General features: G+C 40.9%; 1 protein-coding gene across 1 annotated transcript in view; it reads left to right on the top strand.

Annotated features, from left to right (window-relative positions):
• The window catches only part of LOC129170197 (potassium/sodium hyperpolarization-activated cyclic nucleotide-gated channel 1), a 90309-nt gene extending 75871 nt beyond the window's left edge, over positions 1 to 14438 (top strand). The window contains exons 7-8 of the mRNA XM_054757484.1: positions 2498 to 2662; positions 12812 to 14438. Of these exons, the coding sequence (XP_054613459.1) occupies positions 2498 to 2662; positions 12812 to 13887 (1241 nt within the window). The 3' untranslated portion in view covers positions 13888 to 14438. The remainder of the gene's footprint in view (positions 1 to 2497; positions 2663 to 12811) is intronic.
• Positions 14439 to 14555: the final 117 nt, after the last annotated feature.

Here is a 14555-nt window from a genome sequence, read left to right as displayed (position 1 = left end):
TTCAGCCATTCAGAGGTGGATTTGCTGGTGCATTTTGAATCGTTGTCCTGCTGCAGAACCCAAGTTTCTTTCAGTTTGAGGTCACAAACAGATGGCCGAACATTCTCCTTCAGGATTTTTTGGTAGACAGCAGAATTCATGGTTCCATTAATCACAGCAAGTCTTCCAGTTCCTGAAGGAGCAAAACAGGCCCAGACCATCACACTACCACCACCATATTTTACTGTTTTTACACCAGATGTAATGGGTCACACACCTTCCAAAAAGTTCAATTTTTGTCTCACCAGTATTTTCCCAAAGGTCTTGGTGATCATCAAGATGTTTTCTGGCAAAATTGAGATGAGCCTTAATGTTCTTTTTGCTCAGCATTGATTTTCATCTTGGAACTCTGCCATGCAGGCCGTTTTTGCCCAGTGTCTTTGTTATGGTTGAGTCATGAACACTGACCTTAACTGAGGCAAGTGAGGCCTGCAGTTCTTTGGATGTTGTTGTGGGGTCTTTTGTGACCTCTTAGATGAGTCGTCGCTGCGCTCTTGGGGTCATTTTGGTTGGCCGGCTACTCCTGGGAAGGTTCACCACTGTTCCATGTTTTCGCCATTTGTGGATAATGGCTCTCACTGTGGTTCACTGGAGTATCAAAGCTTTAGAAATGGCTTTATAACCTTTTCCAGACTGGTAGATCTCAATTGCTTTCTTTCTCAGTTGTTCCTGAATTTCTTTAGATCTCGGCATAATGTCTAGCTTTTGAGGATCTTTTGGTCTACTTCACTTTTTCAGGAAGGTCCTATTTAAAGGGATTTTTTGACTTGGAGTTGTATGACATCCCATGAGCAGAGTTCTGGTCGGATTTTGGTGATGAAGAACGTAGTTCCGGTTAGTAGGTGGGGCCACTCAAGTAAAGAGTTTGGCTTCTCAAATTGGCATCACAAAAATGCCTCTTAAAAAAAAAAAGAAAAAAAGTCTGACCTTACTCTGTGCTATTTTCTGTCCATTGATATCACTGTGCACGACCACGTATCCATTGCTGTGTATGTGTTCCACAGCGGATGAAGACCACAATATATTTTTTCTCAGAGTAATGTAATTACAATGATGCTGCAGTGCTGTGTTTTTCCACGTTGGGAAGTAGGATATACAGCATGTCTGACAATTGCATCAATATTAATTTGCAAGTAACTGCTTGGTGCTTGAATGCAGTGAAAAACGGTAAAGACGTGCTGACTGTGCGGGAAATGTCTGATAAGCTGACGTGAAGCTGAAATGCTAAGTGACTTCTTCATGTAGCAATTCACAAAGACTGAACGAGAGGACACTGATGCAGCGATGCAGTGTGATGCTTGACAGTGGACCACTGCCTTGCATTATGGCGCCATTAGCTGTGCAGCACATGATAAATGATCTTCGTGTAATTCAAGTGACAGAGTCGCCAATAGGCTTCCCAGTTTATTTACACATTAGTGTCTTCTTTTGTGGCCTCACGTTGAAGGTTCATCTATATGGTAATGTCCTCTTTAGCGTACCAAATCCTTAATCCTTCTAAAGAACTCGATGTACCAGTATGCACCAATTTAAGAAACGCTGCCAACAGCGTTATAAGGTATCTGGAAGAAGAAGAATGCTGAGAAACATCATTTTGAATTAACATTTATTTTGATTTTCAGGGGTGTCCAAACTTTTTCCACTGAGGGCTGCACACAGAAACTCAAAGGATGCGGGGGACCACTTTTATATTTTTATATATATATATTTTTGTTTTACAAAAATACTGAAATAAAACCTTTACAATCATCCTTTGCTACGTCGTGTTTTGAACATTACTCCCTCACTCTATCACGGTTTTTCAAACATTTTTTAATTAATTAAAGATCACTGTTTCGTGGTTGACTATGGCCCCTTATTAGTCATAAAATGTTGATGAAAGACAAGTCATATGTAGTATTCTGCTAACTAGGCATTAGTAAAGACACAAAACATTGATGAGAAATGACATAATATTAGATTACTTTCACATGTAGTCAGCCACGGCATGTCCAACATGATAGAGGAAAAAAAAAATCCTCCCATTCCGTGTGGAAGTGGTATGTTTTTGGCTTCTTACTTTGTCCTTCTTCCCCACTCTGTTTGAAACCCTTTAGAATAAATAAATTGGAGGCTAACTATAGCTCGCTCGTTTATTTATAGCTCATTTCAAATGAGAATGATGGTATGACAATAAACTGCAACCACTGGGAAGGCTCCAGTTCAGGCCGCACTTCAGACACGCCTAGCATAAGCTATCCATCGATTGTCACACATTCTCTATTCTTTTCTCTCCCTTATAGAAAAGGTTTTTACAAAGAAGCTGTGAGTGAACAGTAATTGCTGAGACATACAGATGAATTAAGCTCTTGCTTCTTCCTACTCCTTTTCAGACACGTTGCCTTGCGCAAGTGTAAATGTGTTAAGCATGTTTGAAACCAATCAGACCTACAATGTGCCCACTTTGTCTCCTCTGCAGAGATCTGCCTTCTCACCAAGGGCAGACGAACAGCCAGCGTGCGAGCGGACACCTACTGCCGACTCTTCTCGCTGTCCGTCGACCATTTCAACGAGGTGTTGGAGGAGTACCCCATGATGCGGCGAGCTTTCGAGACGGTAGCCATCGACCGGTTGGATCGCATCGGTAAGAACGGCGGCCCTCTAACTTCTCCTGTCTGATCTTTGCCTGTCATCGTGCCTTGTGTCGTCTCGTCTGATCACACTGTTTGCCGTCTTCCCTCATGAAAAGCATTGTGTCCGCCATCCTGTGCCGCATGACCTGTATGCTCTCATTTTCTTTGTCCTACTCAACGAACAAACTTGTTGAAACCAGCCTTAATCCTTCTAAAGAATCAAACTAACATCTTTATGGTTGGATTAACTGGGGAGGCAGTGCATGCCGCTGTCCTGGAGGGAGTCGGGTCGCCCCCCCATGTTGACCCCGCGCCCCCACTGGACGCCAGCGAGTGGATGGAACCTCACATGCATGTGTGTGTGGCCCTCTTCCCACTCATCTGCACTCCTGGGTATGAGCAGCACCCCACCCCGTTATCAGAAGGCTCTAAAAATCAACCAAACCCAGCAACAAGAAACAGGAAGTCAGACCTCTTATAGTAATCCAGTTGTCATTAATAGAGCAACAGCTATAAAAGTCGGCCATTAAAGATGAATAGTAAACAAAGGCATACATTAAAAAGGGGCACATGTATGAAATAAACTGGGCAATAATTTCTAATCTTCCTTTGCATGTCGACATACATTTTTGTAGTATGTCAGGTGTCAGTGCAGGGGAACCTCTAAGGTCGAAAAATAATCAAACTGAATTAAACTGAATCATAACATGTGTATTGACTGTATTAAAAGGTTTTAAGTAGCATTTATGTCATACAAGTATAAAACGGTATTAACCGCTGTAGAATCACATTGAATGACTTCCCTTGCGATGCCGAGGAAAACAGTAGAAAGAAATGGAGAGGGAACACTGCTGAAGTTGAGTCAACTGTGACTGAAGTGTAAAAAGAAGTTAATCACTGCATAATAAAATAGAATCATTCATGTTTTGCTGCTTAACAGACCCACACCGAATAAGGGACCAGAGAGGTACAATTATGAAGATGCGTGGATGTGCTATGTTATTAACATAGCACATAGTCTTGCAAGTGTAAAAAGAAGTTAAAACATGAAAAACAAATTATGTACATTACAAATTATGTGTTGTACTGAAGGCAACGTGACTTCAAGCATGTGTTTGTCATCCCACCACGGTATACTAACACTGAAAACCAGTAAAATATATACTCGCCTTTATCTTGTTGACGGGCATGGACCGTATGAGGAAGTGTAAAGAGAGGAATTCCTACATCCTTTTTGTCATGCAAGTGTAAAAATAAGTTAACCATCATTCAATAAATGAAATGGCAGACACGTAGTTTGCATAATAAAACAATAATACAATAAATTGGCTGCCTAAGTGGGAAGACTGCTGACTTCAAGCATCAACATTCTTAAATGTCATGCAAGTGTAAAAAGAAGTGACATCATTTAAAAACAAATAGAGTACTCACCCTTAACTTTGTCAATGTGTGACTGACGTGCATGAGGATGTTGAGAGGAAGGCGAGTTGACCTCATGTGCATCGCGCTGCCATCCAAGTGTAAAAAGAAGTTAACCGTGGTGTAAGAAAGTTTGGACTTTCGGACTCATTGCCAAAAATGGCGTGCTTGTGCTTCGAAGTATTTTTCCATCATACTTTTGTTGAATTCTGAATTGTACGACGACACGGTATTCGACATAAGAGGTTCCTCTGTATTAAAAAAAAAAAAAAAAGAATACAAAGAAACACTCCATCCTTATGGTACCAGCTTTGGTTTCTTCTTAAAGGGAACTCGTTATTGTTCAGACAAGTTTGCCCTGTATGAGGAAGCCATTAGATGTATAAATGTGATATTAAAATCATTCTGTGCAACATTTAAAGAAATATCACAGCCTGGGGGCGGCCATGTTGCTTTGCAATGACGTTACGCTGGCAGATTAGCCTTGCTAGTTGCTAGCTGTGTCCAATAATGATGCTCTTTTAGCAATTGTGGACAATCAAATCTGCCAAAATGCATTCTGGATTCTTTGAAAATATAAAAGCAAGCTCCCGCCACTCCCGCCGCTCCCTCCTCTTCTTGTCAGTGGGAAAACTGCAAAGATTGATTGCAACAAAACTGTGTGTATAGTATATATACAGTATATATTTTTAAGTGACATAGTGAAGGCACACTGACAGTTCCCTTTAAGATGCGAACTTCACAACACAGGAAAATCGGAACATTACGTCTTGTCGTTCTGCTTTTTTTTTTTCCCCTGCTTCACCGGCGACTTACAGGCCACAACGTGTGTACTCATTACCCCCCCCACCCCCCAAAAAAACATGAAATGCTGCAGGCTCGACAGCTCGGCTTTCCCCACAGCGCCGCTCACTCCACTGGGGCGGCTGGAGACGAGCCCAGCATCCTTCTTCTCATGCCTCGGTGTTGCTTTTGGCTAATTACACGCTCAGATAAAACAATCAAAGTGTATTCATGCATTGTCATATGCGGTGTCCCAAAAATAGCATACCTTGCTGAAAGTACCTCTCCAGGGTGAGACAACTTCGTCATTGTTGACCTGGTCACGTCCCTTAATAGAGTTTTATGCACCTACATGGCGTAAATCATGCTTATTCTTAAAATACGTATGTTGAATTAATGCTAAATTGCTTCATAACAATATCTGGTTTTGTTTTATAGCAATTGCCTGCAGTCATAGGCCGATTCAGACCAGTCAATGACAGCTAACAGGAAGTGTGCAATGTGCCTATTTGGTTGTCAGTTGGTGGAGCTGCAGTGTAAAGTCTCTTGCAATGTCTCTGTATTTGTGTATCCTCTAGCCTGACACAGACGCGTCAATACATGCTCTTATTATTAGTACGACTCCGAGGTGCTGTAACAGCATGTCAGGACAGTCTGCTCCAACACACCAATTTGCACTCCATGCGAGATTACGGAAATGTGTTTCACGTGAACGAGGCAACCTTTTCTCCTCAGAAGTACGTTAATATATCATAAACGTTCAACATTTAGCAAAATGTCTGTAAATGCTCTCATTATAGCCGGGGTGTTTATTTACCTTTACCACTAAGAGGATGGGGGCATTCATTGGAAACTGATTCCATAAATAACAACTTCATAAAAAAAAAAAAAAAAAACTTGAATAATTATTGAGTAAAACATAGCCCTCTTGGACCACAGGGTCATTGATGCACAACTCAACAGCAACAGAACCAATGTTGTAATCGTAGTAAGAAGAAACTGGTCAGCCAGCATTAACACGGTTGGTGAGTTTATTGTAAGCAACAGTAACACGCATGAGTCTCACAACATTTAAAAAAGCTGTTGAGGTAATAAGTAACTACATCAAGAGGTTCGCCTACAGCCACAGCAGCTCGATTACTAATTATAGACCCCGGCGGAGCATTTACGGAATATGGTGGAGTTTTGTTGTTGTTGTTGTAGCAAATCCCATAAAGATCTGCTGGATTCAAACTATGAGGATTCCAGTTATGCAAATTAAGATGAAACCCAAAATCTGTTTCAGAACAAATTCAAGCAACGAGCTGGGTCTCGTGGAATATGTAATACAGTTGTATTAAAATTATACGCAGTACTGTGCAAAAGCCACCATTTGAGGGTTTAGATGCATGCAGCAGCTCTTTCCCTTTAAACTCAATTGTAAACATCAGCTTTACAGGTGCCATGTATGCATGTCAAGATGCAGGTCATAGTAAAGTCATTTGCAACCACTCCTGAAGGGGAAAAGTGAGGCGCTTATGTGAGGGCGAAAGGGTAAAGCACTTTCTCTTTGAATTGCATCGTAAATGTCGGCTTTACAGATTTGCACATAAAGACGTCTACTGCAACACGTGGCGGTATCTGCAAGCAACTGCTATTGAAGTGTATTTTTGCTGGGTTTTTTGGGGTTTTTTTCTTGTTAACTTATATTAACAAGCAAACTAAAAAAAAACAGCAAAAATAAAAAAAAATTGTAATTATTTTATAGGAATAAAGTCAAAATATTAAGTCATCATTTTATGAGAATAACCTAATATTATGAGGAAAAATAATGTAATTTTAGTAGCATGAAGTTGAAATACAAAAAAAAAAAAAAATTATTTTTCTGAAGTCATAATGAGAAACTATGAGAAGTTGTACTTTTTTTGGAAAATTAAGTTAATGTGACGTGAATAAAGTCAAAATATTATAGGAAGAAAATCAAAATTCCGAGAAGAAAATGTATGAGAAGAAATTTGAAATAGTTGGAAAATTTGTTGAAAAAACAACAGAAATTGGGGGGAAAAAACAGCAGTAATTTTACGAAAACAAAGTCAACATATTCAGAGAAAAAAGTCGTATTCTCTCAGACATTATGGGAATAAAGTCATAATCTTATGAGAAAAAACTTACTAAGATTATTTAAGAAGAAATTTAAAATATTTGGAAAAATAAAACAACAGGAAACCCCTGTACAAAACCTATTAAACGTCCGAAAAGGAGATTCCTCGCAGCATGGAAGAAAGAACCGGCGTCTCCCAGCCGCAAACGCAATTACAAATAAAGTTGTAATTTTTTTTTATTATTATCATTAGTTTGCGGAAACATTTATGTTACAAGAATAAAGGTAAAATATTATGGCAATAAAGTAATTACAAGAAGCAAATTTCCAAGCAGAAAGTTGAATAATTGAAATAATCATTTTTTTAAAACTACAGCGGAAGTGAATGAACAGCTGTAACTTTACAAGAATAAAGTCAAAAGAAAAAAGTTGTATTCTAGCAAGAAAAAATGTGCAGTTTTACGAGAATAAACTTGTAATATTATGAGGAAAAAATAAAGTAATTTTGGTAGCATAGACTTTAAATATTAAAGAAAAAATACATTTTTTAGAAAGTCATATTATGAGAAACAAACAAAACATCTTGAAATCTTGAAATATGAACTTCTTAGCATATAAAGTGGCACCTGTAGGGAAAAGGGAGATGTTAATTGGAGATGTGGCAGTTTTTTTTATTCAAGTGGTGATTATTTGGGGTGAGGCATCCAATAGATGGGCAACCACTACTTAAGGATATACGATATTCCTCCAAATGCATGTCATGTGCACGACATTTGTTGGCATTTCTGCATGTGTTTACTGGTAGTTTTTGTACATGACTCTTTTGATTAAGATTTAGCCCCTTTTTTCATTTCAAATTTGCTACGAAACAGATTTTGACTCATTTCTAACATGCATTAGGGGTAGCGAAACAATATAATCCTAAAAACAATCCCTTGCGTTGTTGTATAATGGCATAAATCAAAGGAGACAGGGTTGCACTGTCAGTTATTTGGCGTAAGGCGTTTAAATTTGTCCCTCTGTAGCCTTCACAACATGATGCCCTTTAATCTGAGTGAAAATAATCTGCATTTGCCCTTTTTCTGACATCTGTATTTAAAAAAAACAAAAAAACAACCCAAAAAACAGCTGTCCACTCTGAGTGACACCTCTCAGAGTGGCTCCACGCTGTCCCGCCCACCACCACCACAAAAAAGGGGGGTTTGTCTCATACAAGGGAAGACGCGTTGTCATGACTGTATCGTTTCTATATATATATATTTATATATATTTATATACTGTATGAACTGCATTTGGTTACATGCTTGTCTTGCTCTTATTTATATAAAAAAAGGAAATAAACGTGTTGCACATTTGACATGATCTTTTATCTATCTAAAAATTATCTGACCAGGAGTCCGTCTTGAGACGAGCACATCTCGTTTTCAAGAGTGTCCTGGCCGACGAGTAGGCACCAGGTAACCACTTCATTCCAACTTTCGAACACGGGGCAAAAGAAACAAAGCTATAGAGGCTTGCTTAGTTGGACCCGCTAATAAATTCATCCTTCAAGCGCTTGTCCCCTTCCCCCCCGCCCCTCGCACTAGGCTACATACACATAAAGTCCAGTCATCCACACTGCTCGTCCCCGGATGGACACATTCCCAATGTCAGCAAGGGAGACAATCGAGGAAACAAAGATATCCCATTCAGTGTCCACATGCCATTTTATTCTTTGACTTACTTCCATAGAATCATCACCTGGATTATTGATTCTCACCTCAAAGGCACCAAATCATGTCTGCAGATTAGCACTTTTTAAAATTTTTTTTTTTTTTTTACATCATTTCATTTCATTTCAGTTGTGATTACATGACAAAATGATTTTTTTTTCACCCCAAAACGTATTTATCAAACACCCATAGCACCTTTGTTACACATTTAGACCTGTGTAATCTGTAACGATTGAGAAGAAGGAGCTGATTGAAGGTATTATTTCTGCAGTGAGACACGAAGGTCATTATACATGTGAAGTGACTTATGTTGCCGCTTAAAGGCATGCTTATTAACGGGAATGACTGTATATATACAAGTGTATATATATATATATATATATTATTATATATTTTTATTGATTTATTAGGCACCGCACTCATGATTTGATTCATGTCCATGATTCGATTCATGTTTATGTTCCGTGGTGTTTGTTTTCATCTGTACAACAGTTTTCTTCACTGTCCTCACAATGTTATTAACCTATTTATTTATGTCTGTGTTGTTTACTTGTGTCATTATTTATTTATTGTTTGTTTTTTTTTATTTCTGTGTGTAAGTGGAGTTAATCACGTAACTGTAAAGACTTAATAGTTACTGGGTTTTTTTGTAGTTTGTGTTGAAGTTACTGCACAGGAAACAAACTAACACAAACTTAAGATTCTTCTGCTGGATGTTTAACGTATACCATCACTTGTCAAATTAATGACCTGGGTAACTTCGGACAGGTTTCCGTACAGTATTTCACTTGCCATTAAACAAGCTAACAGTTGCTAAGTGAGTTTAAACACCACCTATTGTAGTACCAATTTACGTCCGTATCGGCTGTTACAACCATGGCCGTAAAATTAACGTGTTTCCATTTATCCATTTTTAGCCACCACCTAGCATAGTACCGATTTACTTCCGAAAATGGCCATTATGACTGATTGGGACAGAACATGGCCATCCAGTAACAACTACCTAGCTGTATATAGGCGTTTACAATTACGAATTACAAAAATCAACTTTTGTTTCAGCTGCTAAATCTTAAATACATACGATCATTTGTCAATTTACTGACCCAACTTCTGACAGGTTTTACGACTTTTTCATGTTTGGCTGTTTCTCATCCGTACAGTATTTCACTAGCCCCGAAACGAGCTATCAGTTGCTAAGTAGGTTTAGGGACCATTTGGTGTAGTACTAATTTACGTCCATGTCAGCCATTACAGTACGACTGATTGAAAAAACATGCACGACTTGCTCTTTGGTAGTGTTTGTGTTTAAGTAACAGAGTAAGAATTACGACAACTTATTAGTACAACTTCCGACAGGTTGTACGGCTGTTTCCATTTGTTTGTCTTCTGTACAGCCGTGCTACTAGCTAATAGTTGCGAAGTGACTTTAGCCACCACCTAGCAAATTACCAATTTACATCCGAAACGGCCTGATTGATCAGGACAGAACATGGCCATAAATTAACAGCTGCCTCTGTAGTAGTGGTTGTGTTTAAGTTACTGAGAACAAATTACGACATCTTATTAGTACAACATCCGACAAGTTATACGACTTTCTCAAGTTTGCCTGTTTCTGCTAGTTTCTCTTCCATACTATTTTACTAGCCACAAAACCAGCTTAGAAATGCGAAGTGACTTTAGCCACCACTTAGTGTCGTACCAATTTACGCCCATGTCGGCCATTACGACTTACTGATCAGGACAGAACATGGCTGTAAATTAACGACTACCTCTGTAGTAGTGTTTGTGTTTAACTTACTGAGTACAAATTACGACATCTTATTAGTACAATATCCGACAAGTTATGACTTTTCAAGTTTGGCTGTTTCCATTTCTTTCTGTTCCGTATAGCCGCGAAACAAGCTAAGAGTTGCTAAGGGGTTTTAGCCACCACCTAGCGTAGTGCCAATGTATGTCAGATGCAGCCGATACAACTTATTGATCGAGACAGAATATAGACGTACTAGTACTGCCTCTGTGGTTGTGTTTTATAACCACCTAAATCAAAAGTCATTTGTTAATTAATTATCTCAAGCTGTAGTTTTGGCTAGCGCTACTTGAACTTTCGGAAGATTTGACAAGTGAAGCAGACGAAAAATGTGACACACTCCATATGTTACAGACGTAAAGTGAGCATCTGGCAGCATCCAGCTGGTTTGTTTTCACATTTCGGTGCTGTCAAAACAGATGTGTGACCTGTGAATGAATCTGTACTATCCTTCCGATCCGCAGATGTAAACCCAATCACCTTTAAAAATGCCATAAAAACAGCATTGTAAGTGAAGTCGTTGTGCTAGTCTGTGGGTGCTAGCTAGCTTTAGCGCTTACAAACCTGTAGTAAGAAATGTGTCTGCAAAGGTGACATCAATCCTTTTTAAAAAGCGGACTTGTTTGGTAGCCGAACGCCAGACTTATGTCGACTGGCCTTGAGAGCGGAGAAATGTTTGGCCCCTCGAGGATGAGCCGTCATGATGGAGTGACCGTGGCTAAAGCCTTCAGCACACTTGTAGTCCACTCTGTCTTCTTTCGCCATCAGTGCTTATGTCACAGGCTGTCGATTCGCAAGGCCTCAGTCACTGGATCATCCATGTTTGGCTCTGAAACGCTCGCTTGTTCGTTGCATGAACGTGCGTCTAATATCACGCTCCACGACTTGTGACAAGCTTCCGTGGGCCTGTAGGCGCAAAATGCCCTTTTGCAACGCATAATTAGTCCATTTTCAATTTGAATCAATTGGATTTATAAGGCCCGAGGGATCTCAATAAAGCGTCCATGGTGAGACCCTTTTTGAACCAGGACTTATGTAATTTGTCTAATTTGATTGTGCAGTCCAATTCACAGACGCACATATTCTCCATGCATAATTCGTAAATAAATACGTACAAATGTCACCTTAAAAGCACTCCGTTGTGAGAGTTGATATGCACACTGCAACAACCCAAAGCAAGATTAAACACCTGAAATCAACACACTAACATGATCTTTCTTCTAACTATGCTGTACCAATACGCTTATCTTAAGTACCATCTGTTAAATGTGACATTTACCGTAGTTACACAATGATACGACAATACTTTTCCCGAGAAAAAAGTCATATATGCAAGCTCGCCGGAGCTTTTCTTCCTGCCACTCACACGCCAGTGACCTGGATAGGAAAAAAAAGTGTCTCAAAGGTAGTTAACAGTTAATGATATTTTTAAGCTTTATTTTTTTAAGAGTGTATTTATTTCGCTGATATTAAAAACATGAAAAAAAATATCTTGGCTTTATGATGAAAAAAATGTGGCTTAGATTTGGGTCAATACGTTATCATTATTGTTAAGAAAACACTTAAATGCCAAAACACTTGAAACAAGTCAAATGTCATCTTGGCATTTTCTTTTGCTGTTGTTTATTTGGTTTAGTTAAAGAGCTACTGTATATCTCAGATTTGAGTGCATGTTACTTAAGATAAGCACATTGGTAGAACAAAAAAATCTTTCAGGTATTTAGTCTTGCTTGTATTTCAATTTTTGCAGTGTATGCCGATGATGATCGCGTGTGCTAGACAGTAGACCTTTGCTCCTTTACTTTGTATTCACCTTCTAATGTAAAACTTCCAAAAACCAGATGTTCCAGGTGTCTTTGTGCTGTGTTTTAGCCGAGCTGAGCTGTCCTTGTGATTTAAATAGATTGTGGCTTGAAATCAGCTCTTAGATTTATCCATGTCGCCTTCTGAGAAAGTGTCCAGAATGGCGACCGCTCATCAGTATTCCGTGTTTCACCCCGTGTGCCTCAGCACCTTCGCAGCCATTGCGCCACGAGTAATCTTTGTCTCCTTATGTGTCCTTCACCTCCCCCCAGAACACTACCCCCTCTTTCCCTCAAATCTTCTAGTCCCCATTGCCATCGACATTCAGTGTGCCTCACGCCTCACTTTGGACATGATGAACCTTTAGTGGATGTGGAAAGATGCAGCTTGTAGGCGAGGAGGACCTTGAAATTAGCGGGTGTCTTCGGACAATCACAGGGTTGTGGTTCCAAGTCCCCAAACTGCATCTTGATTGTTGTGATTGTGGTGGTGTAGTGCAACCGGGCGAGGTCGCCACGGCCCCCTGAGCTCACCTCTTCTGACTGCTCCCCAACAGGGAAGAAGAACTCCTTGCTACTGCAGAAGTTCCAGAAGGACCTGAACGCCGGTGTGTTCAACACGCAGGAGAACGAGATATTGAAGCAGATTATCCGTCAGGACAGGGAGATGGTGATGATGGTGGATCGCAAGCAGTCGGTCACCGGGATGAACTCGACGCCAATGTCCGGAAACTCCATCATTAACTCACCGGCCCAACCACCCTTCTCCACCGCCTTTGGAATGAGTCAGTTCCAGCAGTCCTCGGTACCTTTGACCTACAGTGCTTCAGCTATTGCCAACGCCTCCGCTGCCCGCATGCTGCCGGCCGCCGCCGCAGCGGCCATATACCCTATCCCCAGTGTTTCCCACGGCAACCTGAATTCCTCCTCCACCAACCCGCAGACACCGCTCCAGCCGCAGGGCGCCATCATGTCACCGTGCTCCTTCACGGCTGCCATGTGCAGCCCACCGGTGCAGACGCCACTGGCTAGCCGGAGCTTCCAGTACGGTTCTCCCACAGCGTCCCAGCTGTCGCTTATCCAGCAGCCCATCGCCCAGACGTCTCTACCCAGCCAGCAGCCGCCTGTGTCCGCCGCCGGGGCCGGCCCTGCGACGCCGCAGCAGCAGCAGTCGCCACAGCAGCAGCAGGCCCCTTCACCTCAGCGAGGGGACCTCCACAAAAGCACGCAGGCTCTTCAGTCGGGCAGCTTGAGTCGAGACGTGCGACACTTATCAGCCTCTCAGCCGTCTCTGCCGCACGAAACGTCGCTGGGGCCGCGGGCGCACCAAGCCTCGGGCGACTCGCTGGCCTCCATCGTGCCACCAACAGCGGCGGCGGCGGCGATCCAGGGGATGAATCTCCAGAGCGGCATCCGCACCACAGTACCCCAACGGGTCAATTTGTTCCGTCAGATGTCATCGGGGGCCCTGCCGCCCGTACGCTCGTCAGCGGCGGCGGCTGCAGCGGTGGCGGCCGCAGCGACTTCGTCGTCGACAAGCCAGCCCAGGGAATCACCCGGGTCTCGGAGAGATTCTGTCCTGAGCAGTACGGAGACTGAGCAAGACAAAATGCGCTTTGCATCAAATTTATGATCATTTATTTTGCGTTATTTATTTTTTTTTAACCACGGAGGAGCTACATGCTCCTCCTAAAAATAACCTCATTGAAATAGTGTACATACGAGCCCTTGTATTATATTTTAGACACATTGTCTCCCTCCTTAAGAATGTATATTATACAGATATTCTCTTTCTTTTACGCCATATCTATAAAGATATACACATATATGGCCTGTATGTGTATATGCGGTGTGAACGGGAGCCGGGAGAATGCGTGAGTGCATGTGACTGCGTGTTCGAATCCAACGAATATATTTCGCAACGGCAATTTAAAAATGTAGTATAAACACGAGTCTTCCTTTCTGAGAAATATAATGAATTATATACAATGTATGAATTTTTTATTTATATATTTATTTTTTCCTTTTTTCAAGCTGGAATGCATTATGGATTGTGACTTTTTTTCACCACCGAAGAAGAGGAGAAGCAGCTTTAGGCGCCACTGTGGAATCATACATGCAAAGTAACACTTGCAAAAAAAAACAAGAAAAAAAAAAAAAAACAAAGGAAAAAAAAAAAGCACACACTCACAAGAAAGAAATGGCAACTTTGTGAACAGAAAATCAACACAATACAACAAATGTTGGGAACCTCAACAGTGTTATGGCTCCAAACAAAAAAAGGGAACAAATACTCGAAAA

The sequence above is a fragment of the Dunckerocampus dactyliophorus genome, chromosome 17 (genome assembly GCF_027744805.1).
Source record: "Dunckerocampus dactyliophorus isolate RoL2022-P2 chromosome 17, RoL_Ddac_1.1, whole genome shotgun sequence".
Lineage (NCBI taxonomy): Eukaryota > Metazoa > Chordata > Actinopteri > Syngnathiformes > Syngnathidae > Dunckerocampus > Dunckerocampus dactyliophorus.
This window is presented reverse-complemented; position numbering and strand designations above follow the sequence as displayed.